Source organism: Geotrypetes seraphini, chromosome 9, assembly GCF_902459505.1.
Source record: "Geotrypetes seraphini chromosome 9, aGeoSer1.1, whole genome shotgun sequence".
NCBI lineage: Eukaryota > Metazoa > Chordata > Amphibia > Gymnophiona > Dermophiidae > Geotrypetes > Geotrypetes seraphini.
Genome location: NC_047092.1, coordinates 53945349 through 53965451, shown reverse-complemented (window position 1 = coordinate 53965451; position 20103 = coordinate 53945349). Strand labels below are relative to the sequence as shown.

The 20103-nt window shown below is 41.5% G+C and overlaps 1 protein-coding gene across 32 annotated transcripts in view; it reads left to right on the top strand.

The window, feature by feature from the left end:
- The window catches only part of FOXP2 (forkhead box P2), a 979918-nt gene that overhangs the window by 868807 nt on the left and 91008 nt on the right, over nt 1-20103 (top strand). For all 32 annotated transcript variants that reach the window (XR_004540577.1, XR_004540578.1, XM_033957711.1 and 29 more), the window contains one exon: nt 13341-13428. Coding sequence is in view for 30 of the 32 variants with exons in the window: in XM_033957711.1 (XP_033813602.1) it covers nt 13341-13428 (88 nt within the window). In the remaining 2 variants the exon portion in view is untranslated. The remainder of the gene's footprint in view (nt 1-13340; nt 13429-20103) is intronic.

Below are 20103 nucleotides of genomic sequence, written 5' to 3'. Positions count from 1 at the left end.
AGGTCCTGTTTATTGACTGGCTGTATTTTTGTACTTATGTGCATTTTTGTCTACATTACATGGCTACATCACTTAAAAAAGAGAGTATAAGGTTCATTTTCAAAAATGAAAAATGTCCAAAATGTGCTATATAGAGGCAGATGACCTAGTTATCAGATGCTAGGGTCCACATCTAGGTGTCATCATAGACAATATGCTGAAACCTTCGACCCAATGTGCGACGGCAGCCAAAAAAGCAAACCGAATGCTAGGAATTATTAGAAAAGGGATGGTAAATAAGACTAGAAATATTATAATGTCTCTGTATTGCTCCATGGTGCGACCTCACCTTGAGTATTGCATTCAATTCTAGTTGCCTTATCTCAAAAAAGATATAGCGGAATTAGAAAAAGTTCAAAGAAGAGTGACTAGAATGATAAAGGGGATGGGACTTCTCTCGTATGAGGAAAGACTAAAGAGGATAGAGCTCTTCAGTTTGGAAAAGAAATGGCTGAGAGGAAATATGATTGAGGTCTACAAAATCCTGAGTGATGTAGAACGGGTAAGAGTGAATCAATTTTTCATCATTTCAAAAAGTACAAAAACCAGGGGGCACTCAATTAAATTACATGGAAATACTTTTAAACAAAATAAGATAAAATTATTCTCTGAGTGAAAAAATGTTAAGCTCTGGAACACGTTTCCAGAGAATGTGGTAACAATGATTAATGTGTCCATCAAATGTTACAGGGAAATATTTTTAAAACCAATTGGAGGAAATATTTTTTCACTCAGAGAATAGTTAAGCTCTGGAACACTTGTCTTGGGAAACATAGAAAGATGACGGCAGAAAAGTCTGCCCATTCTACTGATCCACCCCTTTAAGTCTAAACCCTAGTGACCCTATTCCTTGACTTGACCCTCGTAGGGATCCCACATAGGTATCCCATTTATTCTTAAAGTCTGGGATGCTGCTGGCCTCGATCACCTGCACTGGAAGCTTGTTCCAATGATCAATCACTCTTTCCGTGAAGAAATACTTCCTGGCGTCTCCATGAAATTTCCCTCCCCTGAGTTTGAGCAGATGCCCTCTTGTGGCCGAGGGTCCTCTGAGAAAGAAAATATCATCTTCCACCTCGACACGTCCCGTGATGTACTTAAATGTCTCAATCATGTCTCCCCTCTCCCTACGTTCTTCGAGAGTGTAGAGCTGCAATTTGTTCAGTCTTTCTTCGTACGAGAGACCCTTGAGCCCCGAGACCATCCTGGTGGCCATCCGCTAAACCGATTCAATTCTGAGCACATCTTTATAGTAATGTTGCCTCCAGAATTGCACACAGTATTCCACCATGGTCTCACCAGGTCTCACCATGGCTCTGTACAACGGCATTATGACTTCAGGCTTCCGGCTGTCGAAACTTCTCTTGATACAACCCATCATCTGCCGTGCCTTAGATGAAGCCTTCTCCACTTGAGTGGCAGTTTTCATGTCTGCACTGATGATTATTCCTAAATCTCGTTCTGCTGTAGTCCTGGTTAAAGTTTCTCCATTCAAGGTGTAAGCTCTGCATGGATTTCTGCTTCCGAGAATGTTGCTACTATTTGGGTTTTGTCAGGTACTTATGACTTGGATTGGCCACTGTGGAAACAGAATATTGGGCTACATGGACCATTGGTCTGACCCAGTATGGTTATTCTTATGTTCTTATGCTTTTCTCACCAAATCCTTCCAATTTGCTATTTTCAAAACCAATGTTTTAGACAGATTTCTATGGTGGTTGTCTGTAGTGCTTTTAAATCTCAAGGGGGCATGTTGGAAGCATAGTTTAGGCAGGACTAGGGTGGGCTTATGATTTGGACATTTTTCTGTTTTTCTGCAATAATTGAATATATTAGAAAACGTCTAGGCATAATTTGGACATTTGGGGGCTACACCGGTTTTATATATATATACACACACACACATAGTATATGTGTATATTTTTACGTGTGTCTGTAGGAGCTTGCTGTTAACCACTCCACTGTATCATTCATGCCTTGAGGGTGGTAAGAACAGAACTGCTCTCTAGCTAACAGAAACACTTTTCTATCGCCATCAAAGGTGGATGACACCTGTTCATATACACTCCATCTCATATGCTGAAACGTGTGACCCTGTTCTATACCTTGGGCGACCATCGGAGCATTCTGCTTTTTAGTTTTTAAACAGCTTTGATGTTCTGTGAGTCAAACTCGAATAGTTCTGCTTGTACTGCCCTCTTACAGGGACATTGAATAACATAGATGGCATACATAGAGTCACATGTAGTTACAGCTCTTAGAGCATACACGAGTTTGGTCTGAGGATGAAACCAGGTGTCCCCCGGTATTGTTGTACTACAACAAGAGCACTGGCCACAAGCCGTATTTCCACTGTGGTATATACATTGGGGGTTATATCAGAAAAACGAGATTTTACTAGCCTATCTGATAAGTTCTTTCCTCTAGTAAACGCAATACATAGATGTTCCTGAAATACTGTATGCAACCGTAAAACATGTCATTATTTGTATATACTCTTGGTGATGATCTGCACTTGGGAGGAAAAGGATAATACACAAATGTGATTATTGGATGTATCATGTGTGGTATCCTGTAATAATAAGTTCCTATTGGCAAATTTCACACGCAAGAAAGTAGAGAGTTGCGCGGGGACAGAAATCCCACCCGTCCCCGCCAAAGTCCCACCCGTCCCCGTGAGGAATCCCACCCGTCCCCGCGAGGAATCCCTCCGTCCCCACCCGTCCCTATAAACTACAGAAATAGTTATTTCATTTAATTATGCTACTGAATTAAAGGCTCTGGTAGAAACCCATTTACAAATAAGCAAAAAGACTTTATTAATTTGGAAATATTAATTGGGAAAAATACATACTTTGTAAACGGGTTTCTACCAGAGCCTCTAATGTTTATAAATTTTTATCAACACAACTAATATACTACTTTATCCTAAAGCAAAAAAAAAAAAAGAAATATAATTTTTTTTCCTACCTTTGTTGCCTGATTTCTGCTTTCCTCATGTTCTCATTCAATTCCTTCCATCCACTGACTCTCTTCTCTCTGCATCTTCCATTTGCTCTGTTACTGTGCCTCCCTTTCTCCCTCCTTCCAAATTGGTATGGCACCCATCTTCTTCCCTCCGCTCCCCCCATAGTCTGGCATCTCTGTCTTCTTCTTGAGTAGTTGCTGCAAAGTCCATAGAGAAGCCAGTCTCCTCTATTTCCATTGGGACTGGGCCTTTACCCTGCTTGGAGCTGGAAACCTCATCAGGGGAGAGAGGCTTGTTCCTCTTCCCTAACCTCTCTAAAAGCCTATAGAATCTGCAGGCTTTTCAGCGGGAGAGCCACTCCCTAACCTGTCTGAGCTTTTTCTGGCTTGTGGCACTCTTGGGCTCCCCCGGTGGACACCGGGAAAATTACCTGGCTTGCTCCAACCAGGATCAGGTTTAAAACCAGTGTTTCTTGCACTGCTATGAGAAGTGTAGTGACTGGGTAGGTTTTCCCTGTCCTCCCATTCAGAGTCAGTAATCTCATCAAGCTGGTCTATCTGATCTTATGGTTTGGGGGTTTTGTGAATCCCTTTAGGGTCTTTCTACCACCCTTCCTGCCAGATTTAACAGGGACCTCGGCAGGCTCCAAGCCTGACTAGTCACAGTATATATGAAAAATGAATGGAAAAAATGGTATTATAGTTAGTACTATTATGGGGGCGGGGTCTAGGACGATTAGGCGGGGTCTGGGGCAGAGCTTGCGGGCCTCCCAAACAAAAAAGTGTTCTGCTGTCTATGACAGAGATGACAACTTGTGAATTTCAAGTAATTATTTTACTGATAGACCTGGCACCTTTTACAGTGGGAAAAGAAAGTTTAAATAACATGGATAGTTCTGCAATTTGAGGATCTCAAGGAATTTAAAACTAGAGGCACCAACAAATCAAAGATACCATGTAAGATTTTAAAAACTATGCAGGCACATTTAAACTGAACTCTCAATCATAATGGAAGCCAATGTAAACTCCTTAACAGAGGTGACACATGGTCATACTTTGTTTTACCAAAGATCAATCTTGTGGTGGTATTTTGAATTAACTGGAGTCTGGAAGATAGCGAATGTCACGCCGATATTTAAAAAAGGATCGAGAGGAGAGCCAGGTAACTACAGACCTGTGAGTCTCACGTCTGTCGCTGGAAAGATGGTTGAGGCGCTGATCAAAGATAGCATAGTCCGGCACCTAGACACACACGACCTGATGAGAGCCAGTCAACATGGGTTCAGGAAAGGGAAATCATGTTTGACGAACCTACTTCAATTTTTTAAGACAGTAAACAGACAGATTGATAGTGGAGAACCGGTGGATATTGTATAATTGGACTTTCAGAAAGTGTTCAACAAGGTTAAACATGTAAGACTTCTCAGGAAATTACAAGGCCATGGAATAGAGGGAGATATACTAAGATGGATAGGCAAATGGCTAGAGAACAGAAAACAGAGAGTGGGCATAAATGGGAAGTTCTCAGAATGGGAAAAAATGACTAGCGGTGTACCCCAAGGCTCGGTACTTGGACCCATTGTATTTAATATTTTCATAAATGACCTGGAAGAAGGAACATCCAGTGAAATCATCAAGTTTGCAGACGACACAATGCTATGCCAGGCAATCAGATCGCAGAAGGACAGCGAGGAACTCCAGAGCGACTTGAATCAATTGGAGAAGTGGGCAAATAAATGGCAGATGAATTTTAATGTGGAAAAATGCAAAGTGATGCATTTAGGCAGAAAAAATAAAGATCACAAGTATAGTATGTCAGGTGTAACTCTGGGAAAGACCGAACAGGAAAAGGACCTGGGTGTACTGATAGATAGGACCCTGAAACCGTCGGCGCAATGTGCGGCGGCGGCGAAGAAAGCAAATAGAATGCTAGGCATGATAAAGAAGGGAATTACGAGTAGATCAGAGAAAGTTATAATACCGTTCTACAGAGCCATAGTCAGATCGCACCTGGAATACTGCGTCCAGCATTGGTCTCCATACCTAAAGAAGGATATAAAACTGCTAGAGAGGATGCAGAGACGAGCAACGAAGCTAGAGAAAGGTATGGAGAACCTGGACTACGAGGAACGACTTAGGAGACTGGGGTTGTTCTCCCTTGAGAAGAGTAGACTGTGAGGGGATCTGATCGAGACTTTCAAAATATTGAAAGGATTCAACAAAATGGAGCAGAGAAAGCAGTTATTTACAATGTCCAAAGTGATATGGACAAGAGGACATAGACTGAAGCTGAGGGGGGACAGGTCCAGGATGAATATCAGGAAGTTCTGTTTCACACAGCGAATGGTGGACACCTGGAATGCTCTCCCAGAGGAAGTAATTGCAGAATCCACCGTTCTAGGATTTAAGGGTAAATTAGATGCACATCTTCCTTGAGAAGCATAGAGTGATATGGGGACTAAAACTATGCCAGGGTACACCTGGCGGTGCCTCCGTTTGTGCGGATCACCAGACTTGATGGACCCGGGGTCTGATCCGGAGATTGCAATTCTTATGTTCATATGTTTTTCATTTCCTCCACGTAAATGGAGTTACAATAGTCCAGTTGTGCCAAAATGACGGATTGGACCAAAATTGCAAAATGATGTTGATAAAACAGGTGACAGATGTTTTTCAGTGTACGCACACTGAAGAAACATTTCTTTTTTTTTTAATTATTTATCATTTTACAATACATATCAAGCATAAACGTGTACAGAAAGCAAAATCCAAGCCAAGAACTTATTGTATCAGTTTAAGAAACATATAACCAAAAAGCAAACATATAACCAAAAAGCTCAAGTCCTCATTGAAATCCAAAATATAACCTAACGCAAGATTAACAGGCAATATATAAAGAAGTATAGCACTACCAATTATGCTGAGCAAGGATGCCCCATAAATAATCTATCTAGGGCTTAGCTCTTATCTTTTTCTTTTTCCAGGCGTGATAACGATAGAAAAGTTGTCAACTGGAAAGGTTCAAAGAAAACATATTTCTGTGAAGAATAATTCACTCTATGTTTGCATGGGTGACGGAGATAAAACTTTGCCCCTAAGGCTAAGAGTCCAGGTTTTAAAAGTAAAAATTGTCTACGACGCCTCTGGGTATCTCTAGCCAAGTCTGGATACATTTGTATTTTCAATCCATGAAATTGTTTCTGTTTATTTTGGAAGAAAAGTCTTAATAGCCAATTTTTATTTGGCACCAAAGCAACTGTTAATAAAGTTGCATGTGTCATCATTTCCTTATCGGACATTTCCAATAGGTTAGATACATTCAAGTTTTCCTGTATAATTTCTTGCTGTTTTTGTTTCTGTTGATTGTTAGAGAGATAATAAACTTGAGTGAATGGAGATATCATCTGCTCTGATATTCCGAAGATTTCTATCATATATTTCTTCAACATTTCCCTAGGAGTTACCATCTGAACCCATCTGAATCTTAAATTATTACTACGAGAAAAATTTTCCAGAAATTCAAACTTCCTTCTAAGATTAATGTTATCTTTAATTAAGGTTTCTTGAACTTGTTTAGTCTTTATTATCTCCTGATTAATATTTCCAATTCCTTCTTTAAATTCTTTTACTTCCTGTTTCAAATTTTGAATATCAGTGGAATTAATTTTTATTTTCTCTTCTAGTTGTTGAAATTGGGGATTTATTAAATTAGGTAGACTTAGCTACCAGATCCCAGATAGAGTCAAGTGTTACCTCTCAGGGCTTCTGAAGTGAAGACAACTGCAAACGTTTACTTTCCTCACCAGTCAATTTTCTCCCTCGTTGATCTCTTTCCTGGATTCGACCGTCCCCAGACACTGTTGAGTCCTCAGTTTCTATGCCCAGGCTCTCCTGAGATTGCAGAGTCCGTCTCCAAGCTCCCCTCAGCGTTGCCTCCAGCCTCCAGGGCAGAGTGAGTTTCCTCCTCTCCGCGGTGAGCTGGTAACTAAAGGATGTGGTTGTGGCGCCCTCATGTCAGGACTCAAGGTAGTTTCCAGGCCCAAAGAGATCGCTTCCGTCTCAACTATCCAGGGCGTCTCTAGCGGGTGAGTCACCGGCTGCTGAAAGAGCGCTGAAAGAGCTCCTCTATAGTCCGCGATCCAGAGGCACTGGAGTTCCGTGAGGACCTAGTCAAACTCCTTCCTCTCCATTTGGGCATTGTTAATAAGGTAAAGTTAGCAGGAAATGTTAGTCGTAGCGAGCTCATCAACGCATGACACTCAGCAGAGTCTAAAAAGATTCCCAACACTCTAGAAGACTCAATTGGCAGAACATCACCGGAATTAAGTATAATTGAACTAGGAAGGTTTGCGATTTCTGGACCAAACCAAAGTAATTTTGTTTTTATTTGAACCAGAGAGGCCCACTACTGTAATTTGGATAAGCAAGAATTTATGTTGGCTGTAAGATTAATCAAATTAGGGTCGACTTCATGCAAAATAAAAATATAATTTGCATAAATAAATAGAGATTTGATAGGGCTTAGTTTATTACATTACATTAGTGATTTATATTCCGCCTAACCTTGCAGTTCTAGGCAGATTACAAAAGATGTAAGCTGGACATTACAAGAGGAAGTACAGGGTATATATGTTACAGGGTAAAACTACAGTTACAGGAACAGAGAAAACTGTGCTGCTGTGTTAAGTTGTGCTAATTACAGGCATAGTGATAAATTTTGGTTCTATGTTTAGTTGTCCTGACAAATTTTCTGAACAGTATGGTTTTTATTTCTCTTTGGAGGGTTTTGTAGTCTGGTGTTGTTATTAGCAGGTTGGAAAGGTGATGGTCAGGTTTTGCTGCCTGTGTTGCTAGTAGGCCATCGTACATTTTTTGCGCAGTGTCCTTGAATGGGAGGGTGAGTAAAAGGTGACTGGTTTCTTCTTGGTCTGAGGGTTGTGTTTTGAATGGTCTGTAATTGTTTTATCATGCCAATGGGGCATGGTAGGTAGAGGATGTTGCAGTAATCTAGAATACCCAGGATTAGGGACTGAACTAGGAGTTGAAAGTGTTCCCTATCGAATAATTTTTGAATTTGCAGTAGGTTGTGCATTAGTGCAAAGGATTTCTGGATGGTCTTGTTTATTTGTAGTTGCATGGTGCAACATCTGTCTATCATCACCACAAGAATTTTTAAGGTGGGTTATATGGTCTGGTCTGTCCCAGTAAGGCTATTCTTATGTTCAACTCTCTCATAACTGTTTCAATGCTAGCACCTCTGCTAATCACAGTTTAAATGGCAGAAGCTGTCCAGATGATCTCTAATGAAATAGAAGCAGGTTTTCCTAAAACATACACCTAGTGGGTTACAGGGGGAACTAAAAGAACTGGACTATAAGATTCCATTTCCCTATCCCAAATCTGAAGCTCCAATCTTGAAGATAGCCTGCACCAACAAGACTTGAAAACTCTCAAGATCACTTCCAGGAGCAAATAGGACACAAATTCTCCATTCCTACCTGGAACGTTACCTTACTATATCTAGATGCTCCCAGTAGGGCTCTCACTCCATCTGGTCCCCAGAATTACCTAAACTTGTTTATCTCTACTTCTTGGTGGTACTGGAAGAGCACAGCACTCTGCACTCAAGGAATCTCAAGCTGGATTGAGCTCCTTTTCTGCACCCAGCAATGAGGACCACACCTGAGGTCTCAGCCCCATCCAACACCTAAACAAACTGGAATTGTGGTTCAGAACTGAACAGGCACACCTGAGGGGATACCTCACATAGTTCCCTTCTTTTTCATCATTGTAGAGAAAGGTAAACAAGAAATTTACAGAAGGAAAACACAGCAAATCATAGGGCTAGGGTGAAACATCCTATTCTACAGATGCCATCTTGGATCTTCCCAGGTGGCGCCTTGTACTTTTAATGTAAAATGCATTTTTTTAAATCATTTGAAAGTGACTTACGGTGATAAAATATATTATCATACTTTCATTTTATTTTTTTTCCAAACCAATGAAATATTTTGGAGCTGCCCCTTCTTTCCCCGCTAACTATTTATAGGTTCATGTAGTAAAGTGAATGAGGGCAAGTCCGGAGTCCAGATAAAATGGACACAGTGGGTTAAGGTGAACAGAAATAATATTTATTAAAGGTGTCAAATAGGGATTCCTGTTCAGTTCACAGGTGTGGGAGAAAGTAAACATAAAACTAGTCCTTAGATGTAAGGATGGCCTCTTGTGGCCTGCTCCCATGGGGCCAAGGCATGCACTACTGTTTCTCAGCAAGGCAGGATTCCGAGAATTACCAGTACAGTCTTTAACAAATAACATAGGCTGGCTAGGTCAAAGAGAAACATCTGCAAAATCGAAAGTTGAACTTTGCCTACTTGACTATTGCAGTTCACAGCTACAGTGAAGACATAAGCAGTTGTGCATCCCTTCTTTCACTTGGGTTTCCTTGACATAGCTGTGTTCAGAGATTTTATACTTTCTTGACTATGCCCTCCTGGCTCCACCCTGCCCATGCTGATTCCCCCTTGGACAGGACTATGAGTTTTAAGTTGATTCTGACACTGAGGGAGTATCCTTAAGAGGAAGTGGCAACGTCCTAATGACCCCTCACAGGGCATTTTTGAAAAAATGGCCAAGTCATAACATACAAAAAATATAAAAAACCAACCAAAACCCCCCATCTATCTCATAGCCATTTTCAAACAGAAATACATTTGGTTTCCTTTTTGAAGATACTTGAGACATCAAAAATGAACAGCCACTTTATGAAATGAATCATCTAAATTACGAAAGCAGAAAAAAAAAAAAAAAAACAGAGATGGATGTCTATCTGGCAGCATTTTTTTTTTTTCATAAATGGCTACCAGGTGTCTTTGCAGAGCAGAGGGGACGCCTAGTGGTCAATGCAGTGGACTCTAAACCATGGTATACTTTAAATGCTGAGCCCCCCAGGAACAGGCAAATACCTACTATACATGACTATACCACCTCAATAGCATTCAGGATGGCAAGTGTCATAAATATTTAGGTAGAATAAGTATGTCTGTTTCTGGACTCACAATTTAAAGGGAATAAAAAGAGCTGCACTGATTACTAGGCTACTCCTCAGACTTGCTTTCTGCTTTGTTCAGAATGCTCATAATATCTGATGCTATTATACAGCCTGGTATTTTTTTTTTTTGTTTCACTTTCAGGGGCGAGAGAGGGGGACAGCAACTACTGGGAGAATTAAGGAGGGGTCATGTGTTAAATCCCACCAGTGGCCAGCTGCTCAATCAGGGCACCTTTTTGTACCCTGGACACGACTAAAACAGGTCTAAATAAAAATGTCCATCATTTTAGATTTGGACATTCCTTCCTACTTAGTTATCGCTGTTGGATGTCCTAATTCAGGGCCTTCCCTAATCCCACCCAAAACATATACAATTGCTATTTGAATGAACTGCAGTATAGAATGCCCAAATTCTGCAATTCCATATTTGCAATTTGGACATTTTTGGCAGATGAACTTTTTATTGGACTATGTGCTTTGAAAATGAGCCCCCAAATTGATACTTGGATTAAGGTTTATTGCTGTCCAAACGATATAACATTCCTATGGATACTGACGCTACTTGGGCAAATCACTTAATCCTCTATTACCCTCCGGCAGAAAGAAAATTCCTTTTATTCTTATATGTAACTCGTCTTAAACTACTACTAAAAAAAAGGTGTGAACTACCAATCCAAAATATACCAACCTTATGAAAAGCTGGTTTACAGTTTCTCAGGTGCAATGAAATAAAGTTAAGGTAATGATATGGATGAGTTGACAACCCTGATTTGGATGGATGTATGGATTTACAAACTGGGTTGATTTATTTAAGCAGGTTCCAATCTAATTTATTGAAAACTTGACCATGCAGTATGTGTAAGAAAGATGCTTTTTCATTCGTGGACATGCTAGATCTCATTTTACTGCAAAGAATCTAATGTTGATTTCAGTACATTTTTTTCCATGATTTTCTTTTTGGCCAGATCACACAGTGCAAAAAAGAAGAAAGCATCCTCTGATGAAAATGTATAGCTAGATTAAATTTGAAGTTGAATGTTTAGAGAATTTATGGAAGTGATCATATTCCAATGCATGCAAACCTAACTTTGAGCAAGTTAATGATTAGGCTGATTTGGGTATTAGTGAATAATTTATATCTTGCTAAATCTATTTTTTAATGCCAACTGAATACTGTATGAGGGGGTGCTGAAACATTCTCAGCCCAATCACCAACTTCCTAAATTCTGAGTGTTATTCTGCCACTGTAGTTGAAAAGAGTGTTATCTTATTTTGTTAAGTGCCAATTTGCAGAAACGAATTTATGTGTTTTGACATTGTTTCATATCATTGATTGAACCATATCCTTGTCATTCTGTTCTTGGTTTTACTTAGAACTTTTCAGCACCCCCTCATATGCATAGGTAAGTATAATTATTTAGGACCCCTTTTGTGAAGCACTGTTGCAACTGGAAATGTTCTGATGCTCATTCAATGCCTATGTGCGTCAGAGCATTTACTGTGCTGGTCCATGTTAAAATGCTTGATAAAAGGCAATTTTAAGTCATTTACCTGAGTAAATACTGTATTTTCACGCATATAATGCGCATACGCGCATACGTGTATAACACGCATACGCGTATAGCGCGCGGGACCAAACCATTTGTGTAAAAAAATTTTATATAGCACGCACACGCATATACCGCGCATGCTGCTATAACCTCCTCCCACTTACTCCCTCTTCTGGCCTGCGAACCGGCATCCTCCACCCCCCCCCCCGCTCACATCACCCCCCCTTCCCCCGCGATCCTACATCCCCCCCAGCACCGCAAAGACATCAGTCGCTTACTCGATTGGGCACCAGCACCAATGCACAGGACATGCCAGTGCCAGTGCCTGAAGATCCTCCCTCGTTGGGCTGGGCTGGGCTGGGCGGTGCGAGGGAGATCCTCCCTCTTCCCTGTGCCGGGCTGGACTGGGCTTTGAGCATTTGCGCATGCTCAAAGCCTTCTGGTCTCGCTCTCTCCGAGAGAGAATCTCGGAGAGAGCGAGACCAGAAGGCTTTGAGCATGCGCAAATGCTCAAAGCCCAGTCCAGCCCGGCACAGGGAAGAGGGAGGATCTCCCTCGCACCACCCAGCCCAGCCTAGCCCAGCCCAGCCCAACGAGGGAGGATCTTCTGGCACTGATACGTCCTGTGCATTGGTGCTGGTGCCGGTGCCCAATCGGGTAAGCGACCGATGTCTTTGCGGTGCTGGGGGGGATGTAGGATCGCAGGGGAGGGGGGTGACGCGAGCGGGGGAGAGGATGCCGGTTCGCAGGGGGGGATGCCGGATCGCACTGGAAAAAAAATTTGTATAACGCGCTCACACATATAACGCGCTTGTTTATACTTGGTTTGTAAAATTGTGTATAACGCGCGCGTTATATGCGTGAAAATACGGTAGATATTTATTTAAGTTTATTTAGGTATATTATTCAGATTAAAAATCATTCAGCTCAGAGAATTTAGAAATACACACCGGCTTTCAAAAGGTTAACTTGACTAAAAAGAGGCATTCCTAGGTTTGTGTTTTGGATAGGAAAGAATAACAACATGTATAAATTTGAGTTTCAAAGTATGAATGCTCTTTTATCCCTAATTGACTACTTACAAAAATAGCACGTGGAAATTATTCATACTTTGTACCTGCAGGCTGTTTTGGCAGTTTTCAGAGCAAAAATACATAACATACTTCTTTGGTAAATTTTTTAACTAATGGATTGTAATTTACTGTGAATGTCCAGTAGCTTTACTCTATAAACCACACAGAACTGAGAAGTATCTGCGGTACACAAGCATATTGTTATGTTATAGCTCTCTCTTAAAAATTGTCTAAAAAGTTCACCTTTACCAAAGCCACACATACCTTTGTACATGACAGGAAAGCAAAGATTGTTCTAAATTATTGTATAAGAAACTGTCTAATTTGAAATGCTATAATTATGCTGGTCCTTACTGCATACTATAAAATGTGAATGAGCATCAAACCTTACTGAAACAAGTCCTTTGGGTATTTTGTTTTCTATTAATTATGCACTTTTAATTGTTCAAAACATTTTTAGTAGATGATCATTGTACTTTTTGTGGCAGAAAATTGGTTAAAAAGATAGTGAATCTATTTTATTTTCTCAATAATTTTAAGATGGCCACCAGTTTCTTAATTGCTTCTTTTTGTACAACATTTTGAAAAAAGGAAGCTTGGAGAAATAACGTTTCTCTTAATTTTTACAGTAATACATCAATTTTTCTTTCTTTTAATCAGGCACCTTAACAATGAACATGCATTGGATGATAGAAGCACTGCACAATGTCGGGTGCAAATGCAGGTGGTACAACAGTTAGAAATACAGGTTTGTGAAATATTAATATAGATCTTGCACTCTCCTTTTCTTTCTTTCTCTATATATGTGATAATTAAAGAAGTATTTTCAGAATCTGCATTATAATTTATTGGGAGACCACTAGATTAACCAATGAACCTCATGCCCTTTTTATTTATGTATTTATTTATTCCGTTCATTCATTAATTAAACTTATATTACTGCTCATCTGAACCAGACTGAAGGGAAGTTTACAAAAGAATATAAATACATACATCATGCTAGAAACAGGCAAACATAAAACTAGGGCTGTACATCGATTAAAATGTTTAATCACACAATTAATCATGATTAAAAAGCACCCCTTATACAGTGCAATATAGAGATAGCAGATGTAAATTCTCAAAATTGACATATTTCAATTAAACTAAAAGTAAAATCCTATAGGAAGGGCTTTAGGGATCTGGCCAAACAGCATCTTAGGCCACTCCCAGTGCATCCAAGAATGCACTGAGAAGGAAGCCTAAAACTCCAGTTGACCCAGGTGCCTAAGGCCTCTCCTATGGGAGGGACCTTATGCATCTGAGCCAATCAGGGATTTAAGCCCCTCCCCAGTACATCCCAGAACACACTGAGAAGGGGAAGGCCTGCCATTTTGCAGTGGCGGGTCTGCCGGCAGGAGGGAATAGACATCCCTCTTGTTGGCAATCGAATAAAGGTATGGGGGGATCGGGGAGTGGCAGGGTGATCTGGAGGTTGTTCAGTGAGTGTCAGGGGTGGAGTTGGGGAGTGGGGGTGGTGTCATGGAGTGTTTGAGAGGCTTCAGGGTATGATGGGGCCAGAGTCAGGAGGGAATGGGCATCTCTCCTGCCGGGGGATTCTCAGGGTGGTAGCGGCAGGAGGAAATTGGCACTCCTCCTGCCGCAGGCATTCAGGGGTGGGGGGCTTCAGGGGTTCTGGCAGGAGGGAGTAGGCATCCCTCCTGCCAGTTGACATAGCTGGGGGATGTGTTTCCTGCTGTGGCCACTAAATTGATCGTGGCTCAGCAACTGCCTTTATTTGAAATGTAGACTAGCATTTTACTGGCCCTACATTTCAGGTGCCTATCGCAGCCTTAGGGAGATGCCTAGGGCCTCCTAAGCTCGCCTAAGGCCACTTCTGGGTGAAACCATGCCAATGCCTAGCCTTGGATGAGCTTAAACGGTCCTACGCACCTCCCTAGGCTCGCAAAAATGCCTATGATGTAGGCAGCCTGCCTCAGGGTGTGTTTTTTTTTTAATGTACGTCCCGATTAGCTGGTTAGACAGCAATAGGATGCCTTCCATCGCCTACAATCAGGATGCCATTTATAGAATTTGGCCCTTAGTCTGATAAGGAATAAATGTATTGGAACTCGCCATAAGCTTGTCCTGTCCAAAACATACCCAGACTGTATTCCCTTGCCATTTGAATGCACTTAGGTTTGAGATGTATATCCTGGCTTTGTAAAATGTGGGCTTAAACCTTTATTTATGTGCATTTCTTATATACCTTTTCCATTTGAACCACTTTACTTTCAGGTACTGTATGTCTTCCTATCTGTCCAGGTAGGCTCACAATCTAACTACAGTACCTGGGGCAATGGAGTGTTAAGTGGCTTGCCCAGGGTCACTAGGAGTGGTGTGGTGACTGAACCCACAACTTCAGGGTTCTGAGGCAGGGGTTTTAACCACTAGGCCACTTTTCCACTCCACTTTTAAGTGCTGGTGTATACAACTTTCAAGCACAAAATGGAGCTTGTAAAATGAGAACCAAAATGGGCTTTTGTAAAATAACTTTGTTTCCCTATTGATTCAATGGAGTTAGACAACATGAAATATTTAGGTTATATTTAAATTAAATTGTATGCTGACTGAAGTGGGAATAGCCATTCTCATTTATTTGTTCTTAAAGCTGATATCAGGCATTTAGTATTATCAAAGTACCGTATTTGCCGGCGTATAAGACTACTGGGCGTATAAGACGACCCCCCAACTTTTAGTTAAAAAATAGAGTTTTGTGTTATACTCGCCGTATAAGACTACCCCTTCTTCCGCACACCTTCTCTACCGCCCCGGGTGCAGCACAGCCGGCCAGGTTCCCTTACTTTTGTGGCACTTCCCCGACCGACCGACAACAGCCCCGGTCCGACAAACCTCCCTGCCCTTAACCGCGAATCTAAATTACCTTCTTACAGCTGCTGTAAGAAGGTATTTAGATTCGCGGCTACAGGGCAGGGAGGATTGTTGGACCCGGGCTGTTATCGGTCGGTCGGGGAAGTGCCACAAAAGTAAGGGAACCTGGCCGGCTGTGCTGCAACCGGGGCGGGGTGGCCGCCTTTCTCTCTTGGTACCGCGAGGCTACTCTCCTTCTCCTTACCTGCCATGCCTGCAGCACAGAGCCGAACGGAAGTCTTCCCGACGTCAGCGCTGACGTCGGAGGGAGGGAGGGCTTTGTTTAAGCTTTGTTTAAGCCCTCCCTCCCCTCCGACGTCAGCGCTGACGTCGGGAAGACTTCCGTTCGGCTCTGTGCTGCAAGCAGAGAAGGTAGGGAGAAGAAGAGCCGCGTACATCCAGAAGACTGAGCATCCAGCCCCGCAGGAGCCCCGTGACCCTCGGAGGCGTCCCCATGGGATCCCCGCGACCCTAGGGGGCGTCCCCACGGGATCCCCGCGACCCTAGGGGCGTCCCCGTGCAGCTCTGTAATGTAAAGTAAGTACATGTAAAACAGTACCCGGCGTATAAGACGACCCCCGACTTTGGGGAGGATTTTAAGGTACTGAAAAGTCGTCTTATACGCCGGCAAATACGGTAACTTTCCATCCAATTCAAGATTTTGGTAAATTATGGAGGCAATTTTAAAATGGGGCATCTAGAATTCGATATCTGGAGGCTTATGTGGTTCAGTAGGTACCTACTTTCCATGACAGAGTACTACGAAAAAAGGATGACATGGACATGTGGGGCCAAGATGACAATGTGATTTTATTTGGGACATTGCTACAGTCTAAATGTCCAATTCATAAAAATAAGGATAGACTTATTATTATGACTGGGGTAGCCATACAACTAATCACCAGAAACTAGAAAACTTGGGATAGGCTGAATTTTTCTTTTTAGTGGGAAACACTTTGTATTACCATTATGAAAGAGTGTTAGCGGAGCAATCTGGGCAATTTAGGAAATTTAAAGAAATTTGGAGTCCATTGGAGTCATTTGTTAAAAACCTTAGAGGGGCATAATCAAAAAAAGCGTCTAAGTCCCCTTTTGGCCTAAGTCCCTAAACGTTCAACCCAGAAGCAAGGAAAGTGTCCATAACCAAAACAAACGTCCATGTTTTGATTATGGCCTTCCTCTGCCTAAACATCCAATCTCCACTACGTCTAAAAGTACACCCACATCACGTCTACACTTTTTAACCATAATGAAACAAAAAAACACCTAAGCCCCAAATGTCCAACAGAAGGGCTTTTAGGCGAAGGAGGAGCTTGGGCTCCCTCTTGCCCCGATCGTGTCGGGGGGGTCGCGGCTGCCGCTGGGAAAGAAGACTTGGGCTCCCTCTTGCCCCGATCGAGTCGGGGGGGTCGCGGCTGCCGCAGGGCAAGAGGACTTGGGTTCCTTCTTGCCCCGATGTTGTGTGTGTGGGAGGGGAGTGATGCATTGCGGCAGGAGAGATACCTCATCTCCCCTACCGCGATTCCATCAGTCCTCTACCCGAACTGCTGTGGGTCGCAGCAGTTCGGGTAGAAGACTGATGGCATCGCGGTAGGGGAGATGAGGCATCTCTCCTGCCGCGATGGTTAGGTTGCCGGGCCGCTGAACTGATGGCGCCAGCGGCCATCAGCTCAGCGGCCCCTTTTTCGGCACTTAGACCTGGTTTTCTTTCGTCTAAGTCAAACAGGTCTAAGTGCCGACTAAACTGTTTTGGTTATAGGTGTTGTACGCCTAGGTCTAGGTCGGCCCACCTCCCACCCACTGCCCGCGCTTTCCCCTCCTCTAAACACACCTCTTTTCTCTCTGTGCGTTTAGAGGCAAGGGAAAGGCCTAAGCTGTTTTTAGATATGTCTAAAAACCAGCTTTGGTTATGGGTACTTGGACGATCAGGCTTTTTGATCGTCCATGTAGCCATTTAAGACACTTTTTAGACGTTTTTTTTTTTTTATTATTATTATTATTACCCCCTTAATGATTAGTATCACCTGCCAGGTTTGATTTTAGTTCCATGCACGTCCAGGAAGGGAGGGAGGGGGGATGGGTAAAGAGATTTCAGTAATTTCCAAGTATGTAAGTGCTGTTTTTAAAAAATTTTTGAATGTACATGTGTTGCACTTTTGATAGGTTTAATAAAATCAATAAAGATTAAAAAAAAAAAGAAATGGATATTATTAAAGAAAGGTCTTTTTGCCCAAAAAAAAGTTAGAACATATGGAAAACTAGCAAAAGAAAAACAACTTGAGACTGTTGAATTTTCCTAGATTTCCTATTATGTCAGCATTTAAAATGGTATGAAGATATTTATGTGAGACTTTACTGATACCATCTGAAAATTTACCACCAATATTGAGAGCTCAATATCTCACTATTAGGAATAAACCAGGAAGCTCTACTCCTCCTGACAATGTTGGAGCTATTATGCATGGAGAGATGAATCTAACTAACTTTTTGAAAAACTCTCTGGAAGTTGTTATGGATAGGACACCTCTTATAATGACATTCGCCTTGGAATATGATAGAGATTTGGTTCTTCGGACCAATTACAGACATATAAATGAGCAATTTCTTGGTTCAGCAATTTGTCTATTTCCCAATGTATCTCAAGCTTGACAAAGAAGGATAGGTTTCTTGGTTTATTGTCCTAGAATTCTTTCTTTGGGAGCTACCTTTATTTTGAAATTTCCAGGAAAATTTTGTATATCCCATAGTGGGAAAAACAATTGCTGGACTTCATTGTGGCTAAAGAAGGGGTTGGAGTAATAGCAGAAACTATAAGTCCTCCCACAGATTAACACGAACTGGCTATCGGTTTAGCACCTCTTAAGCTGTCTTCTTCTTGGATATTCTAAGTTTCTATTTATTAGGGTTTTTTAAATCCTGTTAGAAGTAGATCCAAAACTGAGTAACTTTGCATCAAATATAAATTCTTGTATTTCTATATTACAAATTAGGCTACATCTGTCCAAATGAAGCTCAATGCATCAAAGACAAAATTATTGTGATTTGGTCCAGAAATTGAAATTTTGCCTTCTCCTGTGGCTCTGAATTCCGGAGATCTTTTGAATATTGAATCATCTTCCAGGGTATTGACTGTCATGTTAGATTCCTCCCTTTCATTTCAATGTCAGGTAAATCATCTTTAAAAAAATGTTTCTTTAGTCTTCGTATGCTAAAGAAAGTTCATCATCTGTTTCATTAACATCATTTTGCTGTACTAGTGCAAGCTATTATTCTGGCACTATTATTGTAACTCCATTTATGTAGGATTGAATAAAGGAAATTTAAAACAACTATAGCTAATCTAGAATATGGCAGCCAAGTTCGATCATGTGTCCCCTCTCTTGAAGAACATCCATTTGCTCCCCTTTCGATTTAGAGTTCAATATAAATGTGCCTGTATGATATTTAAAATCTTGCATGGACTCTTTGTGTCTTTAATTCCTTTATATTTAAATGCCCTGAGATCCTCAGGCTTAAGAACCTCTCAGAAGTATAAAATCTATTTTCCGTCTGGCAAATGAGATTTAACGTGGATAAGTGTAAGGTGATGCATGTCGGTAACAAAAATCTTATACACGAATACAGGATGTCCGGTGCAGTACTTGGAGAGACCCCCCCCCCTCCCAGGAAAGAGACTTGGTAGTACTGGTCGACAAGTCAATGAAGCCGTCTGTGCAATGTGCGGCGGCGGCAAAAAGGGTGAACAGAATGCTAGGAATGATTAAAAAGGGGATCACAAATAGATTGGAGAAGGTTGTCATGCTGCTGTACCGGACCATGGTACGCCCTCACCTGGAATACTGCATCCAGCACTGGTCGCCGTACATGAAGAAGGACACAGTACTACTCGAAAGGGTCCAGAGAAAAGTGACTAAAATGGTTAAGAGGCTGGAGGAGAGATTAGAGATTAGAGAAACTGGGCCTCTTCTCCCTTGAAAAGAGGAGACTGAGAGGGGACATGATCGAAAAATACATAATCCTTATCATGAAAAGTTACCAAGCACTTACTCAGAAATTTCAGAAAAATGTGGCGCCAGATTCCACTACCTTAGATTTCAGAGCTAAAAAGGCTTTCCGTCTAAATTGGGTTGCTCTTGCCACATCTGGAAATATTTGGATTCTAGCCCCACAAAACATTGCTTGTTTATTTTTAAAATATAGTTTCATTATGAGTACCTTATCACTCTCATTTATACATGAAACTAAAAGGGTAGACCTGGTTTGTATTCATATCAATAGAAGCCAATTGGTCTAGTCCTTGTTCCACAGTAATTTTTTGTTTCTTAGGTATATAATAGAGTGTTGAAATAGGTACTGATTCAGAGTTAGTTAACCCCAATACCTCTCTGAGATACTTACGAAAAAGAATCTCAGGCGAGATCAAACGTGTTTCAAGAAAATTAATCAGTCACAAGTTTCTTGCCCTTGTAGCATTTTCCATTATTTCTAGTTTAACATGTATAGAATGTGAATC